Below are 17,047 nucleotides of genomic sequence, written 5' to 3' on the forward strand. Positions count from 1 at the left end.
AGATAATGCACACCTCCTTAAGCTCTTTGGGGGAAGGACATGCTAAAAATGTGATAAATTGTAAAGTAAAATACAATACAATAATAATAAATTTTTTCATTTTTTTCTTTTCTCATGTATTCTCGTATAGCAAAATGAAGATCATGTGCCATGAATCAGAACCAGTCATAATACATGCTTTATTGCAGAGCAAAAAGAGTGTGTAAAGAAATGCACAAATGAGATCAGTGGAATTTCAGTGGAAGAGAAGAGTGAAACAGGAAAATCCCATTTATTAGCATCAACATTCTATATTAACTCCTGGAGCTATCATCTCACTGTCACTATCTGCCATTGTTACAAAAAAAGTCAATTTTTTTGAGGTGGCCATTATTCATCTGTTATGGCAACCATTCCATAAGGTTTTGTGGCCTATCCCATGTGATTTTACTTTGAAATCAAGGGCTGTGTTTTGTGCGCTGGCAAACTCTTCTGCCCTCTGTTTGCCAGAAAGCCTGGCCAATAAAAACATATGAAATCAACGACTTAGTTGTTTTTCCTATCTGGAGGAAGAAAGTTGTTAGAAAAATCAAGCACCTAGATAGAACATGAGTGACGGAAGAGTTTGGTTATAACAATGTTGAGTGTAATAAACAAAAATATAAAGTGCATTTTACGTGATTAATGTATGTAAGTTGCCCTCTTCTGGTGTGTAATAATCAAATAAATTCACACCTTTTATAATTGTTGATGTACAGTAGGTCTATTATTCAGCTTTGATAATGTGCATAAAATGCTCAATATGATAATGAGTTGGGGTAGCTGAGAATTTAGGATGGTGGCACGTTTATTGTAGTATTTGGATTAGCATTGTTAGCCTGCACCTACATAGGTTCTTTTAATAGCTCGTAAGCTTTAAAAATAATCTAGTTATGCCCTCTTTTTTTTTTTTAAGCTTTTAGCATTTTAAAAGAAAATGATCAAAGAAGGTACCCTGCTCAAACAAATACTACCAGCATTAATTAATCAGGATGATCATATGTAAAAGAAATGATGCCAGATAGTAACAAATCCAAGAGAAGTTTATTATGAAAATGGCACCTGCAGGATGAAAAAAAATTAAGTTACATAAAGACAACCATGTATGACATGTATGAGAATCTACAAAAGTATAAAAAGAACCCTGTTGTAAATGAAGTATGTACATTTCTGATTTGCAGCATTATCAATGATCAATGAAAAAAATGTTTCGAATAAGCCAGGCACTCAAGAAGTTAGATTCAGTTAGCTTAACACAAAATAAATGTACCATAGCTGTCATTTTTTAACATTTTAATTTTTTTATATATTGTAGAGTTGGTAACACTGCTAAGATTTATACGAACAGAATCCCTTTCCCCTTTATTCAGCTACTTGGCACCAGTCTCCTCATAAAAGTTTTCATATATTTGTACAAGAAATAGTTAAAAACACAGACACAGTCTTCACAGGTAATGAAGTTTTTTTTCCATTTTGTAACTTTAAACACTATGGATTTAGACAGCAGCTGTGATTATCTGTTAGTTTAAATCACCAGAAATCATTTTGACACAACACAGAAACATTTATATAAAAAAAATAAAACAACAACAGCTGTCTAGCTGTTCTTTGTAGCTGATAGGTGCACTCCTTTGATTGTTCAATAGCTAGAGTAGAGCTTCCAAAGGTAAACCCAAATCAGCTTCCCTTGGCCTTGAAATCTACTTAAAAATCCTTCAAATCTAACCCTTTAAAAGCTCATTATCAAAATTTGCAACAACCAATGCCCTTTTGGGACATTATTCCATTCCACTCTTTCTCAGATCTGCCTCTCAGATTCTAAACCAACTGTACTAGGAATTGGTTCAACACGGTTGGTTATCCAAAATGTAGAGAACAACTGAGCTGAAATACATTAACACTGCGCATATATGCAAATATATATATATATATATATATATATATATATATATGACAATCCTAAGCTCAGCTTCCCTTTTTAACCATGCTGGTTGACCTTTGAAAGAATTTTCTATCTCACTTGAAATTGCTCTCTATGTATTACTCCATTAACTTACTTGGGAGAAAACCAAAGAAATGCACCCTCTACTTACAGTTAGAGCACAAGGGACTCTGGAAATGTTAACAACTGAGGCTGTATGGCATCACTTTGTTTAATATATCTGAGTATCACTCTTTAGTGCATTGTGTAATGCACACGATAAGAGTAAGACATACCCAGAATTCCTCTATGGGGAAAAATGGCTCCATTAACCTTGAGCTAGTTAAGAGTATTTTATCTCTGAGAATGGAAAAAGAGAGAAAGAGGAAGAACTAGGAGAGAAAAGGTGAGGGACGGGGACAAAGCGAGAGAGAGATCTGAGAATACACAACAGCAAAGCAACAGCAGAAATGAAAAGGTATACAGACAGTGGAAGCAGCATAAGGTGACATTACAGAGGAAGGCCACCACACAAAAACCACTAACCCCCAAGAATCACTGGTTCACTAGGACTGTAGGAATGGGACTTTACCACTCCAGACTAGAGATAAAGCACAGAGAAGACAAAGGACAAAACAACTACATTAGCTTAGTATATACTGCATATAGTAACACACATTGAAACTGCAATGGGACTGACAGCCAAGGACACTTACACATTGTACACATTACAGTTCTCACATCTGTTATTAGATGCCTTAACAAACAGCTGCCAAAGATGGAGTGGAAGAAGAATTTATACTTGACAGTCATTTGGAGTGTTTGACACTACATTGATTTCTGGCAACAAAGACAAAATAGGAGATTTCTTTTGTTTTTACTTAATGTGCAGTTTTTAGTTGCAGTTATCTATTTCAAGCTCATTAACCCATTTGTTAAAACATATTGGCTTCAACACTAGAAGGAGGAGGGGGGTTACAAAAGACCAATCAATGAGCAAAAAATAAAAATAAAAATACAACCTTCCCTCTATAACATTAAATGAAAAAATAAAAACATGTTAAATATATATTTTTATATATATTTCCTTATTCTGAAGTGTTATTTGGAAGTTGTAAAATTAGCCTCAGTTACACTGAGAAAAAAATAAAGAGAAACAATACACACCTAACCAACTGATCCTCACATCAATTTAACTGAGTTTTCTTGTTCTTTTTAAGCACATTCACAAAAAAAAAAAAAAAAAGGCTTCCAGATCCATTAATATGAGGCTATGCTTGTTAGTTTGGAGGTAAAAAAATTAAGTCCTGCAGCAAAAGTTAATGAGGGCTTTTGTCTTAACTAACCAAGGAGACTGCAGCACCTGACTCTAGACTAGTACAGAAGACATTCCTTCCAAAAACCCAGCCCACAAGCTGCATATTGTGTGAAGACATTACAGATTAATAAATGATAGCACCATGGTTTTAGAAATTAAGTTAACGTTTCTGTAATTAACATTTAGTCCATCTTCTTAATATTCTAAGCACAGGCCAAAATTAACTTTTTAAGAACCCAAATTATTGTATGTGCAAGTAAGAAAATCTTAACCATAAAAAGTGAATTAAACTCTGCATAAAATTCTAAAATACTATCCCCTATTTTTTAAAGGAATTAGGAACAAAAAACCCTTTTCATTTGACTTAGTCAAACAGGGCACATTGTTTTATGCTTGTTTCTTTTAATCTTGATCATATCAAGATCATTTCGAAGTAAACCCAATGGTTGTCACTTTTAAAATCTCTTTACCACAACACTGAGTATTCTATGGCAGAGGCATACACATATTAAAGGCATCTTAATAAAGATGCAAAGGAAAAAAAATACACATCTTGGAAGAAGACAAAATGGCAGGCCACTGGTACTTCAGCTCTCTGAAGGCAAAAAATAAAAAAATATCTTTGACATTAAAGAATAAGTCAAGTTAAAGAGAAAGGGAATGTAATGGGGACCATCATATTGAGAGAATAAGCTGACCTGCTCAAATTCAAAGTGCTAGAATTAAAGGTCTAAATTAAAATATAGTCTATGCCTCAGAGTTTAACACTGAACACAGTATGTGGTCATATTTCAATCCTCCTTCCGCTCCAGTGTCTGTGCGGCATGAATGCCGTTGCTGTACACAGGAAACGGAAGAGTGGAGAAGAGTCCTTCGGCAGTTGTGAACACATTCCCTGCAGGCATTTGGGTCAGACTGGCCGCGCTCACAGCACTTCCAAACGGTCCTGACATATTGAGTCGGTGAACGTGGTGATAGAGCATTTCCATCGGTGTTTTAGGATCTAGGCCGAAGCTTGGGCTGTTAACGTCCACAAAGTTAACAGCATGGGTGTTGGGGAGGAGGTTGCCTTGCATGGCTAAAGTAACTTCAGCTGGAGCATACCGAATAGTGCCAGTGGTATAGACCCTCTGAGCAGCCGTGCTGGTGGCAGCAAGGGTTCCAGTTACCCTGTGAACCAACGGAAGGACCACATTGCCTGCTTGCAACCTCTGGAGGGCTTCCAGATCCCCAGTGTACAACAAAGAGTTGGAAGTGCTGGGGCCTCCCGGATGCTTGTCCCGCGGAGATGCTGACAGAGGTGGTGACAGAGGGTCAGAGGATACGGGAGCCAAGGCGGAGTTGGATGAGGTGCTGAACTGAGATTTGCGGCTGGCAGTATTTTCAGTCCCTGGTGGGGTGAGAACAGAGTCTGGAATGGAGACATGTAAACTACTGCTGGCTTGGGGGGAAGGGAAGTGCTCTGAGTTTGGAGGCTTGGTCATACTATAGGGCGATTCGTTCCTTGAGATTTCCCGGTTGGGCGGGTAATTCCAAATACTGCTATCATTATCAAAATTGATAGGTTCTGAGATCTCTGTTTTGATTTTGAGCACTGAGGCACTGTTTGGTGACGAGAGCAACTGGGGCTGATCCACCAAAGCTGAGTCAAGTCCATTTGGGCTTGAGGTGCTTGATAGCCTTCTGCGAGCCATGCTGCCTCCTTTCTGCTTTTTCCTCCGCTTCTTCCTCTTTTGATGTTTGCTGGAAGACTGGGCATTTACTTCTCCCGCACTGTCCGAGTCCTTGGCACTGTCCGAGGTCAATGATTCACAGTTCTGTAACCGCAAGTCTGATTCACTCTCCACGTAGCGCTCCACCTTAATCTGCATAGAACCAAGAGGGCTAAAACTATCCTCAGGGGCCTTTTGATTCTCAAAGTCAGAATTTTCAAAGCTGTCATCACTGTCTCTGCTGTCCTGGTTGCTGGAGCTGTTCCCATCCTCATTACAGTTCATTTCATTATCTGACTGATTCCCAGACTTCTTTCTATCTGACTCGGGGTCTTCGCTGTTTTCTGACTGGTTTCCTTTCTCATCCGACTTTGAATTCTCATTGTCCTCTGAACAGAAAGGAAAGTGAAAAACACCATTAAGAATAAGAACATAAGATTTAAAGCCCTCTTAGAGTCCTAGTTGCCAGTGAGATATTATGACTACTAATATCTCTGGCAAAAGCATCTGGCACAGTGCATTTCCTTTCAAGTGCAAAACCACAATTCTAGCAAGTATCAAGCTGACAGGGATTTGGTTATCATTAATCTCCCTCAAATACAGGAATGGCAGTGGTACTGGGTGAAAGTTGTTATCACATATGCTAAACCAGGATATGCTTTGAATGGCACATATCAATACATTATATACATAAACGTCCTATGATTTGGTCTTATTCTATTGTGACAGGGAGATGGCAAGGCTGTTGCAGACAGGGGAAGGGACAGCAGTTTCTCTGGGCCTGCTTCTGGTTCTGGAAAGCTGGCCTTCCTGTCTCAGCAATGGCAGCACTGTAGGTTGCCATGGCAGAGACAGACACACAGACAGACAGAGACAGACACACAGACAGACACACACACACACACACACACACACACACACACAGAACTTAAGCAAGGATAGGCAAGGATATATTGGGCAGGGCTGGGGCATATGTTCTGGAGAGTGGAAAATATGTCCCTTTCCTTACTCCTGAAACATCCTTACACAGTGCAGGGAGGAGAGTTATTTTAACCTCACAGCATGCATCCCCGCCCCCCAACCCCAGTCTCCGCTTCCAGGTTACTTACTATAAGCTGTCAGGGGCTTAAGCAAGCCAATTCCCCCTGCTTACTCTCCCCCCATCTCCGCTTTCCATTTTTCACCCTCAGCTGACACCTCAACAAGGCCCAGTCAAGAAAAGTCTTAGAAATTTTCTCCCCCAAACCGAAAACATCTGAGAAATTTTGGCTCAGCTCTAAACCAATCCCAATATTCCCAAACATTTGAATGCAGAAGTGAAACATTTGATACAGAAAAGAAACAAACACTCAGTCTTAAGAGCTGTAAATAATGTTCTAAAGTCACAAACAAAGCCTCATGTAAAAGTGACATAGGCAAGCTCACACAATATGGAGGTAACCATAACTCAAGGATGCATGAGCACAGTGACTTAACAGATTTATCAAAGGTTTTGTTACTTTACCCCAAAACAAACAAACAAAAAACACCCCACCACCAGAAGGCTGCAATATACTAGTGCCACCTATGAGAATTGTAAGATGCACTTAAGCTATAAATACAGTGCCTAACTTGGCTGTGATAATGTGAACAGAACAAAACACCCTTACAAGAAGCAAAGCAACACAAAAGCGGGATGTTACGTTACCTGAGTTGTCCTTTGAGTCTGATTCAGAATCTGAGGTCTCAGAGGATTCTGAGGTTTTCTCTGGCAGATGAGGAAGCTGTGCAATATCCATCGGAGTGTCCTTATATTCTGGGTTGCTAAGGAAGAAGAGATGGCAAATATAAACACAAATGTATGATTTGGAGTTTGATAGATTCCTTGCTTTCTTTTCTCAAATCTCTGGAGCAAAAAATGCAAATACAGAGCCCAGCAAAGCAAACATGAAAACATACATACAGTATCTTCTTCCAGCTCTTTATAGCAGACATTTTATGGAGACTTCTTTTAATGCTACCATCAAATATTTATACCCTTCCCCCATGTCTGCTACTGCCCAGGTATCAGTACCAGAATATTTGTGGTTAGTCAAGCAGCACATTGTACTTGCCATCTAAGAATAAATCTCTATTTTGTAACATGTGCTATGGACACATAAACAGCATTTTCTGCGGTTCCCATATTTGGAGTGCATTGTTTATTACTCTTTAAAGTCTACTCAGCATCATATAATGATCCCATCTCTTCTTTTGCGTAACTCCATAATGGAGTTTTCTGTATGTAAGACATAATGGGAAAATTGATCACCTATTAGGTGGTAACATTTTAATTTATGGAGTTAACTCTACTACCAGATTGTTAATACTAAACTCACACTCTACCAGCCCAGTTAAACTTGCTTGCAAGCAAAACAAACAAATGAATGGGAGCTAAAATCTGTGACAATGTATAAGGCATTTCCAAACTGAGCCTCTTGCACTTCCCAGAGCATGGGCTGACAGCACATGATGCAGCAACTTTGTGAAGCATGTCTACATCTGGTCAGTGCCTGGATGAGAGACTGCTTACAAGCTATGTGTGATGGATGAGTTCCATCATAGAATAAAGGTGAGATATAATGAAATAAATAAATGTCTTAATTAAGTAACAATATCAATGGCATTTGTGGAAATTAAAGTTTGATGGGCATCTGAACCTTTTTTGAGCAACACTGAAATTCACACACACATAAAAATCCATAGTAGGCATATGGGGGAAAGCGCAGACATATATATCAATGCAGCCATTATAAGCTGCTCTTCCAATGCTCATGTATGGCATACATTATCACTGAACAGGGCTGCACATGGAAACCTGTACAATCAGCACAGAAACAGAATTTTACAAGTGGGACCTGCAGCAAAATGTTGCAATGCTCTTGTTCAGTGTTCAAGCCAGAGAGCCATGCCCTTTTCCAGGATACTCCATTCTATTCCCTCACCCATGGTTATCCATTTCCCCCTTCCGCAGTCATTCAGCATTCTCTGGCCACTGAGCATGCTCAGTCCTCACTGGACTGTTTGGGGGCTTTTTTGGCCCCTTAGATTGTTTCCTGAATATTTTTTCTATTTCTGCAAACCTTGGAATTCTCCTGACCCTGTTGATTCCCCTTTCTTGAGCATATGTAGTGCTGTTTTGGCTAAATAAAGATAGGCACTATCCACTGAACTTCAGAAATATAAGGAACAATGCCATTTTGAAAAATGCCATTTCAGATGTTTTAATTTGGCCACCGTTACACTTATTTAACAGGACAGGCTAGATATCTACTCACACAACCAGTGTGTCATATGAAGAGCAACCCCAGTTTGTACTGAGAATTAGTTTCCATGAGTAGGGAGTGCTTGAAAGATGGAATTCTGTATTCATGGAACTTTATATGTGATACTGCCTGAGTTGTCTCCTCTTACATTATATTGCTCCAAAGAATATCAGTGACTAATTGTAATGTATGAATCAACTCTAAAACTTGTACTGCTTAAAATTGAATGCCAGGATAGGTGAATATGGCATATTGAAAAAGGGAACCAAGTACAACTATACTGCTTTTAGAGTTTACAATCTCTCCAAAAGCTGTTTGAAAGCACCTGACAGGGTTAGTGATGGCCACAGAGAGAAAGACTGATCTTTCATTTGAATATTTCATAAAAACAAACAAATCTCCACATTGCTAGAAAGCAAAGCAGAACTATAGTTTACGAACACTTAACATTCGTTCACGCTGAGTAACCCACCCACCCCTCCATCTGCCACATTAATGGCAAGTCTCAGCTGTGTTCAAGGAAAGCTTAAAATGAAGTCACTTTAGGACAAAAGTGCCTTGGCAAGGCATTTACTCCTTATTAGGGTCTCCCAGTGCATGGTCTGAAGGCACATGAGGCAATCATGCTGCTGAAGCTAAGCAGATTTGGGTTGGTTAGTGCTTGGAAGGAGACCTCCTAGAAATGGAAGGGGTGGAAAGTGAGCAAGGACAGAGGACACAGGAAAGTGAGGGGCACAAAACATATTTTAGTAAACCTAAGGAGGCACCCCCCTGCAAAATCAGCGTGAGGACTAACCCTGCAATGGAAAGTTGACTATCAGTTGGAAAAGAGAAACCAAAAATTGCATGGGGGATGGGGCAGGATGGGGTGAGGAAGAGTTGGGTTTTACTGGAGAAGGCCATGGCTAGCTGGCTGGCTTGAACCCTGAACAGGACCATTCTACACTGCAACATTCTGTTGCAGGTCCCATTTGTTTTGGTCTATTGTAAAGTAGTTGTCAATGTGCAGCCACTGAGGCTGCCAAAGAGCAAGATGGAGAGGAGGCCAGTGCAGGAGAAGGCCCACGGTAATGGAAACACCTGCTTATCTCTCCCCCCCCCCCAAATGCTGTGGAGTAGTGTTGCCCATGATTGCTTTCCGCAAGTTGCCTAGAATCCATAAGTGAGCATGCACAGGCAAGGAAGCAACCTCAGGGGTACTGAAATAGAATTTATCTATTTATTTATGTTCAACACTAATATATGGTCTGCTCATGATAGTCCACTGGGCAGTACACCTCCCTTGACTGCAGAAATGGTCATGGTGGGAATTGGGCTCTTAGGCAGTGTGCTGTTTGGTGTGCTGAGCTCAATCTCCTCCGCCAAAGAATATCTGAACTCTCATTCACCTCCAAAGTGATCACAGGGTGGGGGGAGGGGAAATGGGGGTCACAGTCCTTCCCCCAACCATTGCTTCGGGGATGAGAGAAAGGTGACCTTTCCTTCAAAGTGATTTTAGGGGGAAGGGGAGACTGGCAAACTGAGCACAGTGGGAGATCTCTCTAAGCCTGGCTGCTACATGAAGATCTACTTGTTGCAAGAGGAAAAGATAAAAAGGAGTCCTCTTCCCCCAGCCCCAACAATTGCTTGTGGGTTCCCACTTCTTGTATCACTCTATTTAAAATGACCATCCTAAACACATTTAATGAAAGTAAGCCTTATTTAAATCAACAGGACTTAAGTCTGAGTAAACATGCTTAGGACTGGGGTGTTGCTGAGCAAAGTACTTTGCAGTTTTCAGTAAATCTCCCCCTGAGAAGTAGGTTGCTATTATTTCCATCTTACAGATAACAGAACTGAGATTGAGAAACTAGCCTAGGCCAGAGTGCGCACTGGCTCTTGTCATCCACCAAAAGCTAAGTTCAGACAGCTGCCAATTCCATATTTCACCTGGAACATTATACCCAGTGTTGTCCTATATACAATTCACAGGACTCAAATGTTACAGTCAAGAACTGAGTCAACCCATCCAACATATCTTGGACACAAAGCGTTTTAAGATAAATTCCCAGTGAACAATGCCTACATTAAACAGAGCTTCTGAAGCTACAAGGGAATGAAGATGACCTTTCTAAGACATATGTCAAAAATATGATAGGAACATCACTCTAGGTGTTTATCCAAAATTCTCTGATAGCCAAAAACAACATGCCAGCAAGGGATGGCTGTAAAACAGCTCTGTAATGAGGTCATTAGCAAGTTAATACAACACCTGAATTTGAGAGATGTCCGGAAACTAGCAACCCTATGAACATCTCCCTCTTATCCATTAGCAGTAGGGATGTCAGAGAAATCCGCTGCAGATTCAAATGAGGCCGGATGAATCCGGCCTCAGGAATCCGCAGCGGATCGGGACCACTTACCTCCGCTCCAGGAGGACTGGAAGTGGAACGGCACTCGGCTGCTTCTTACCAGCCAGAGCTGTTCGCCTCCTCCCTGTCCCTGCCGATTGCCAAGTCTTTTCTTTTTTAAAAAAAAGGTGATCGGCAGGATGTGCCCATAGACTTAGACTCAAATAGAGTCATGAATCTTGCATCTAAGTCTATGTGTCCATAGGCTTATATGCAAGATTCACGGCTCTATTTTGCATCTACGTCCATGGGCATATCATACTGATCGCCATTTTTTTTTTAAGAAAAGACATGGCAATCGGCAGGGTCAGGGAGGAGGTAAATGGCTCTGACTAGCAGGAAGGAAGGTAAGCGGCCCCCAAGCTGGTTCCCCACCCCCGGAATCCTCGCGGAGTGGAGCCGCTCTGGAGGATTCAGGGGGGGGGAGGAATGGATTGCCTCCCCCCCACCCACGGATTCCCCACCGGAACAGATGGTGGGGAATCTGTACACCCCTAATTAGCAGGCACTGATTCTGAGCAAGATCTTATTACATTCCTTGCATTCTTTCTTTTACATTAACCATTTGATATGACTCATGCAGGGACAACAAAGAATGCAAATAATGGAACGGACAGAAAGATATACCTCAGAAGGTAATTCACCCAGATGATGTTCTTCTCATTTGCATTCTTGGCATTGATAGCAATGGTGGCACTAGACTGTATCCAAATATAACCCCCATTCTTCTGCATCCAGCGGTAGTATTTTGTTACACACTGACCTTTGTTCAGCACTGGATTGAGGGAAACAAAAGGAGTAAGGAACACCATTAGCATTGCACTTAAAGGGGATTCTTCCCTACAAAGACAACACAACACATGTACAGAGAGATGGAAGGCCTTTGTCCCAGATTTAACAGAAATCATAATTACAATGACAAATTCAGCCATTTCCTAGAGTCCTGGCAGACAAGCAGGGTTTACCTCTGTTTGTAGGGTGAGTTTAATCTGCTTTTGGCAGCTCAAGTAAGTGCAGAACAGCAATAAGGAGTACAAATCTCTGTGGCTCATGAAGAACCAAATCCTGTGTGGACATTTCCAATGCACAGAACATCTTTTTTAACAAAAAGTTAAATTTCTATGTGATTTATTCATAGCTCCTGGGTAAACCTCTTTGAGATTCTGGCTATTTGAAAGGTTTTGGAAGATACTGTACCCTAGTTCTTTGATCATTCCTCTTCATTGCAGGCGATATCAACTACTGAACTTACGCATCTGTTTCTTTTGATCTTGTCAAACAGAATTTACAGGCCTCAGATGAACCAAATCTCCAATGGTCAGTAGGGGGAATGTCTGCAGAGACTTTGCTTAATACCAGAGCAAAATAAATCCACCAAAGAGCTGCGGAAGAAACTGTGGCCTAAGGGAGTTGTGGAATCGAGCATGTTAAAGCCAAGAGCTCTGTGCGGTGTCGGAAACAAGTTCAGGAATGGAAGGGCAAGTGAAAACAATCCGTTCTGTGAAGCTGTGCTTAAAAATGCTCAAACATACAGTTGTTAAAATTCGTTTCAAACCAGCATTTTGCCTTGCTAAAACGGGCTATATTGCTGGATACTTTTGCCTCAGTGAAAACAGGAAAAGTCGTATATCTTTCTCTGGAATAATAAAGGAGTGTGTGTTTGGCACAAATTTAGTCAATGCGTTTGCCATTCTTATTAGTCCTCCTTGCACTGCTTTCTCTGGCCTGTATTTGTTCTTGATCCTGCAAAATCTTGTGCACTAGAGGGCAGTGTGCATTCACATACATCTCCGCTTTTGGCATGTCCTTGTCTCCGTCTGCTAAAATGAAAAACCTCTAACTGCTGTAATAAATTTGGCTAAATTAGCTGCTAAATGGTTATCTCAAGTAATATGTATTTGCATTAATCATCTTGCTCTAAACCAGAACAAGCCAGAGTCCTAAAGACGTAGTAAATTCATATTGTCCATTTAATTATGGCTAATAAGTACTTCATATACAATAGTTTCATGAAGTACATTTTGATTTGGGGGGGAGGAGGGGGGAGGAAGAAAAGAAGTCACTTGTATGTGTGGGGGTTATATTTAATCCTGTTAAACTTCCAACTAGAAAGTGGGACTGTTACCTTTAAAATTAGTCTATACCTCCAAATCAAGAATATGATATACAACTCAACTGTATATAGTAGCATCTAAACCTTGGTATGATCATGTAATCCTAGATGCATATTAGCATCTGTCCATTTCCAAACCTAGACAAGTGTAGGGATGTTAGAAAATTCCGCCACGGACTCCAGGAGCCCGTGGCGGAAAGGAGCAATCCCCCCCGCCCCCCTCCCGTGAAACTTCCCCGGGATGGATCCTACCTGTTCTAGGCCATCCGCTGCCCTCGTCTGCAGCCACGAATGGTGGCCCCAGTCTGCGGCCGCCATTTCCCTAGCTACTTTAGCTGTGATAGGCTATGTAAGTATTTATGTCCGCTACGCCATTTGTGTCCCTGCTTTTTTCGTGATAGGCTATGTAAATATATACGTAGCCTATCACGGCTAATGCAGGGACGCAAATGGCGGCCACTACGGCAGCCGCCATTTGTGGCCGCAGCCTGGCAGCGGATGGAGGTCCAGCTGCAGGCAGCCCTGGCCGGCGGCTCCGTGGACTCGCCGCGGAGTGGAGCTGGCCGGGGAGGATTCCGGGGGGATGGATCGCCTCCCCCCCACTGCGGAAGCCCCACAACGGAACAAGGTAAGGGATTCGTACATCCCTAGGAAAGTGCAGAGCTGAACTTCTTTTCTTTTTTGCAAAGGGGAAGAAGAAGATCAGGGCAAAGGGGAGGTGTTTTTTCTTACTTTCCCTTTCCCAGCATATCCCATGTTTCCCAACTGGCTCTGGGAATAGCTGCCATAGTTGCCCCTCTATTCAAGTTTCCCACCCCTTGCAGAAGGGCTGTGGTGGTTCTTCCTAGTCTCAGTTCCAAAGACAGTGGGCCCCTGGGGACTGGTCTGGGAACCACCGATGCCTCAGAACCTAGCTCAAGCCAAGGGGCTGCAGTGGCAGGTGTCTACCCTTCTTGCTTCTCACCCACCCCTCCAAACCAGGACACAAAGCCATCATCACCAGGGTTTGTCTTGGGCTCAGAGGAGATGTACAGCAAGCCATGTTCATCCTGTGAGATCAAAGCACAGAAGGGATGAAGGGAGGCCTGAACTAGCCCCAAAGCCATTGCCTCAGTGTGCACTAGGCTGAAGGAGGGAGGAGATTCACCTCTGAAGAGACGCATCGTCCAAAGGCAATTCCTCCCCTGGCTCTTTTAACCTACAAAGGAGCCATCCCCATTGCAGCTGAAGGACCCTAGTTGTGGTATATGTGGACAACTGGGCTCAAAAGGCTGAGAGTATGAGGCCAGCACCCTCCCTCGTATTTCCCATATAGCTATATACAGAAAGGCACCCAAACTGAAATACTTGTGTACACATTTTATTTTGACTTGAAAAGCTTTATGCCAGAGTGTTTTGACGTTACACTAAATTGTCAGAAACTGAGTTTTGAAAGCTCAGTCAGTTCTGTTTGGTAGCAGCAGCAAACCTTTGCAATTTGGTTACAGTGTTTTGTAAACAAGCTAAAGTTGACCAGATTTCTGCATTCATATCTAATCAAAAGTCTCTTTGCTTTTTTGTATTCATGTCTAAGGAGCATTCTTATTTACAGAATGCTAAACTGCAAGGATAAGCAAAAAGGTGGCAAAATACTAACTACCTAGTATATGGCTTTTTGGTCAAACCACTGCTGTACACATGTTGAGACAGCAATTTCATGCAAATTCTTCTGATGGAGGTTTGGGATGATTGAGTTGGGGGAGGGAGTCTTTCTCTTTTTCCCCAGCCTTCTCTTCCTCAACCTGATGCCATCCAGATGTGTTGGACTAGGAGATGATTGTTTTACTCTATTAGAATCTCTCAATTCAGCAAAATAGTTCAGTAGGAAAGGATTTGGGTCGATTTTTGATGTTGAAATAATCAGGTGATCATGTGCACCTTTCAGGAAAAAGAAGAACTTGGAGTTTTAGGTGGCAGCAAATGTGCATCTCCTTCCATTATTATGCTTTAGATTTCACAAACTCTTCCTCCTTACAGTTAAGGCTACAATTGTCTGGGATTAAGTCCCATTGCTCTCAATGGTACTTACTTCTCAGTGGACATGTACAGGATTGGGCTGGAAATGATTCATGCTCATACCTTTCCTTTGAAATATACATTTTTTAACATATGGAAACGGAGCTAGTATGAGGCTCAGTACCTACGAGGACTATCTGTTCCCAAGGGCATCAGGCTTCTATTTTTTTCAAGAGCTCTACAAAGGACAGACATTCCACAGGCTCAACATCTCTCCACAGCATTGCAGTGACAGCTAAAGCCACACCAAAAAAATGTTGTATGTTGCCCTCTTTCAGAGCTCTTTTAAAGGGACAGAAACTTGCCCCTTCTGGGATATGGTCATGCTAGTACTTGCTGAAGATGCTACCCTCCCCAACCCCCAAACTAGGAAGAAATTTGCTAGCCACAAGTTCTTTTGTTCAGCTTGTGTAATGATGACAAGAGATTTAAGAGGGAACATTTTGGTTTACTTTCCTTGTACCTTGCAACTGTTATGGAAAGTAGTAAGACCCAGAAATATTAAAGGAAGAAAGGCTTGCTTTCCCAAAGCCTGCAGCCCACTGAAGGCCAAACTAGATGTGACATTATATGAATGTGTTTGTTGCATTTAACACCACTGCTGGGGGCAGAGGGGCTGATAATTATTCAGACTGCAGCAACTGGGGAAGGGAGTTTTAACCTGTTCCTCCCCTGCTGTGAGCATGATCATGACACAAATTGGTCCTTTGAAATACCCCATTGTTGCCAACTCCTCAAAGCACCATAGCAACAACACATAGGGCTTTTCTACACAAGCCTGTTGATCCACTGTATCTACTTTAGGTTTCATCACAGACTTGAGATCCAAGCACTACACAAAGGATATTTGCTTTTCTGCTTTCCCCCTACATAACCTCTAGGTGGCACTGTGGTATAGCAGAATAGCACAAATACAAAAGTGGAAACAGTGATTTCTTCTGCTTTTCAGAAATAAGAGCCCATTTTCCTTGCTCAAAAAGAACTAGCAGAAATTGCTGTTTACAAAAAAAAGTGAAAGTGGAGGGTCACAATGTTGTCTGAAAAACCTGTAAACAACTGTGAGTAGGGAATGACGAGCGCACAATAAATGCCTCATGTAGAAAAGCTTGTAATTGAAAAACTGTTCATTTTTCCGGGGCCAGCCACTAGCACAACTGTGGAGTACCTGTGCACTGAAAAGTGCATATAATATTCTTAAAATATTTATCCATGAATGAAATATGCTAAGGCAGATCTCTTATCCTCTATTCAGGCATGAGCTGCCTTTCCATCAAAGGGGGCAGGGTGGGGAGATAGTAAGGGAAATACCATACAAAAGCACCAAACAGTTTCCCTGTGAGGATTATTTAAATGTGCACTACACTGATTGATACTTTATATTTTTTAAAACAGTGAGCAGTGCTTGCCTAACCTATGAACAAATTGTATTTTTTGTCCCTAGTGCTAGGTTTTCTGCTGTGTATAGACTGTTTTGTGGAGCCCAAGATGAGGGGAAGGTCAATTTGCAAGAAAACACTAAGTGCTTCCTCTTCAGGTAAATAGCAGCTTCACTGTCTGGATTTATACAACATGACAGCTGAGTGTGAGTTGTCATTGAACTATGGGTTGTTGCTGAACTGTGGGTTGTTGTGTTGTTTGAACCCAGCATGCTAACAAATAAACCATGGTTTGTTAACCACAAACAACCCATGAAGAGAAACCATAGTTTGTTGTTGAGTTGTGAACTGTGGGTTGTTCATGGTTAACAACTCATGGTTTGTTAGTGTGTCTGGATTCACACAACACAACAACTCATGGTTGAACAATAACCCATACTCCATCCATACTTGTGTTGTGTGAATGCAGCCTTTGGGCCAGTTAGCACGATCACTATAAATGCTTCATGGTGTGCGCCAGCATCCGTTTTGAATACTCAACCCCTGGTGGGGGGTTGCCATGGTTGTCATGTCATCCAAACCAGGGTGGCACAGGTTGTTTGAGGGTTAAACAACCCTTAAATAACCCTACAACAGAGCATCAGTGAGCTGCCATGGTGGGCTGCGGTGATCCTGCGAACCTGGTCATTGTGCTGATACATCTTACCTTCAACTGGCAGAATGGGAGGGGGCAAGGTGCTGGTTGAATCTGGTAACACATGTGGCATAAGAGGAAGCCTAGTGGGAGTAGTTCAGATCAGAGTGGGCGGCAGATGCTACGCAACCACTGGGAGGGCAAAAGGACAAAATGTGTTTAGGTG

General features: G+C 41.7%; 1 protein-coding gene and 1 long non-coding RNA gene across 4 annotated transcripts in view; one reads left to right on the forward strand and one right to left on the reverse strand.

Annotated features, from left to right (window-relative positions):
• The window catches only part of LOC146357262 (uncharacterized), a 44,881-nt gene extending 43,712 nt beyond the window's left edge, over window positions 1-1,169 (forward strand). Inside the window, exon 5 of one of the 2 annotated variants that reach the window (XR_014786642.1) lies at window positions 131-1,169. This is a non-coding gene — a long non-coding RNA (uncharacterized LOC146357262). The remainder of the gene's footprint in view (window positions 1-130) is intronic. The other variant, XR_014786643.1, reaches the window with a different exon arrangement.
• A 2,879-nt stretch (window positions 1,170-4,048) lies between these two features.
• Window positions 4,049-17,047, reverse strand: part of NPAS3 (neuronal PAS domain protein 3) — a 1,104,842-nt gene continuing 1,091,843 nt past the window's right edge. For both annotated transcript variants that reach the window (XM_084827207.1, XM_084827217.1), the window contains 3 exons: window positions 11,271-11,418; window positions 6,657-6,772; window positions 4,049-5,358 (listed from right to left, as the gene is read on the reverse strand). In XM_084827207.1, the coding sequence (XP_084683333.1) occupies window positions 4,049-5,358; window positions 6,657-6,772; window positions 11,271-11,418 (1,574 nt within the window). The remainder of the gene's footprint in view (window positions 5,359-6,656; window positions 6,773-11,270; window positions 11,419-17,047) is intronic.

This window comes from Heloderma suspectum, chromosome 1 (assembly GCF_057233095.1).
Source record: "Heloderma suspectum isolate Gila_16-S chromosome 1, 16-S_ref, whole genome shotgun sequence".
Classification (NCBI taxonomy): domain Eukaryota; kingdom Metazoa; phylum Chordata; class Lepidosauria; order Squamata; family Helodermatidae; genus Heloderma; species Heloderma suspectum.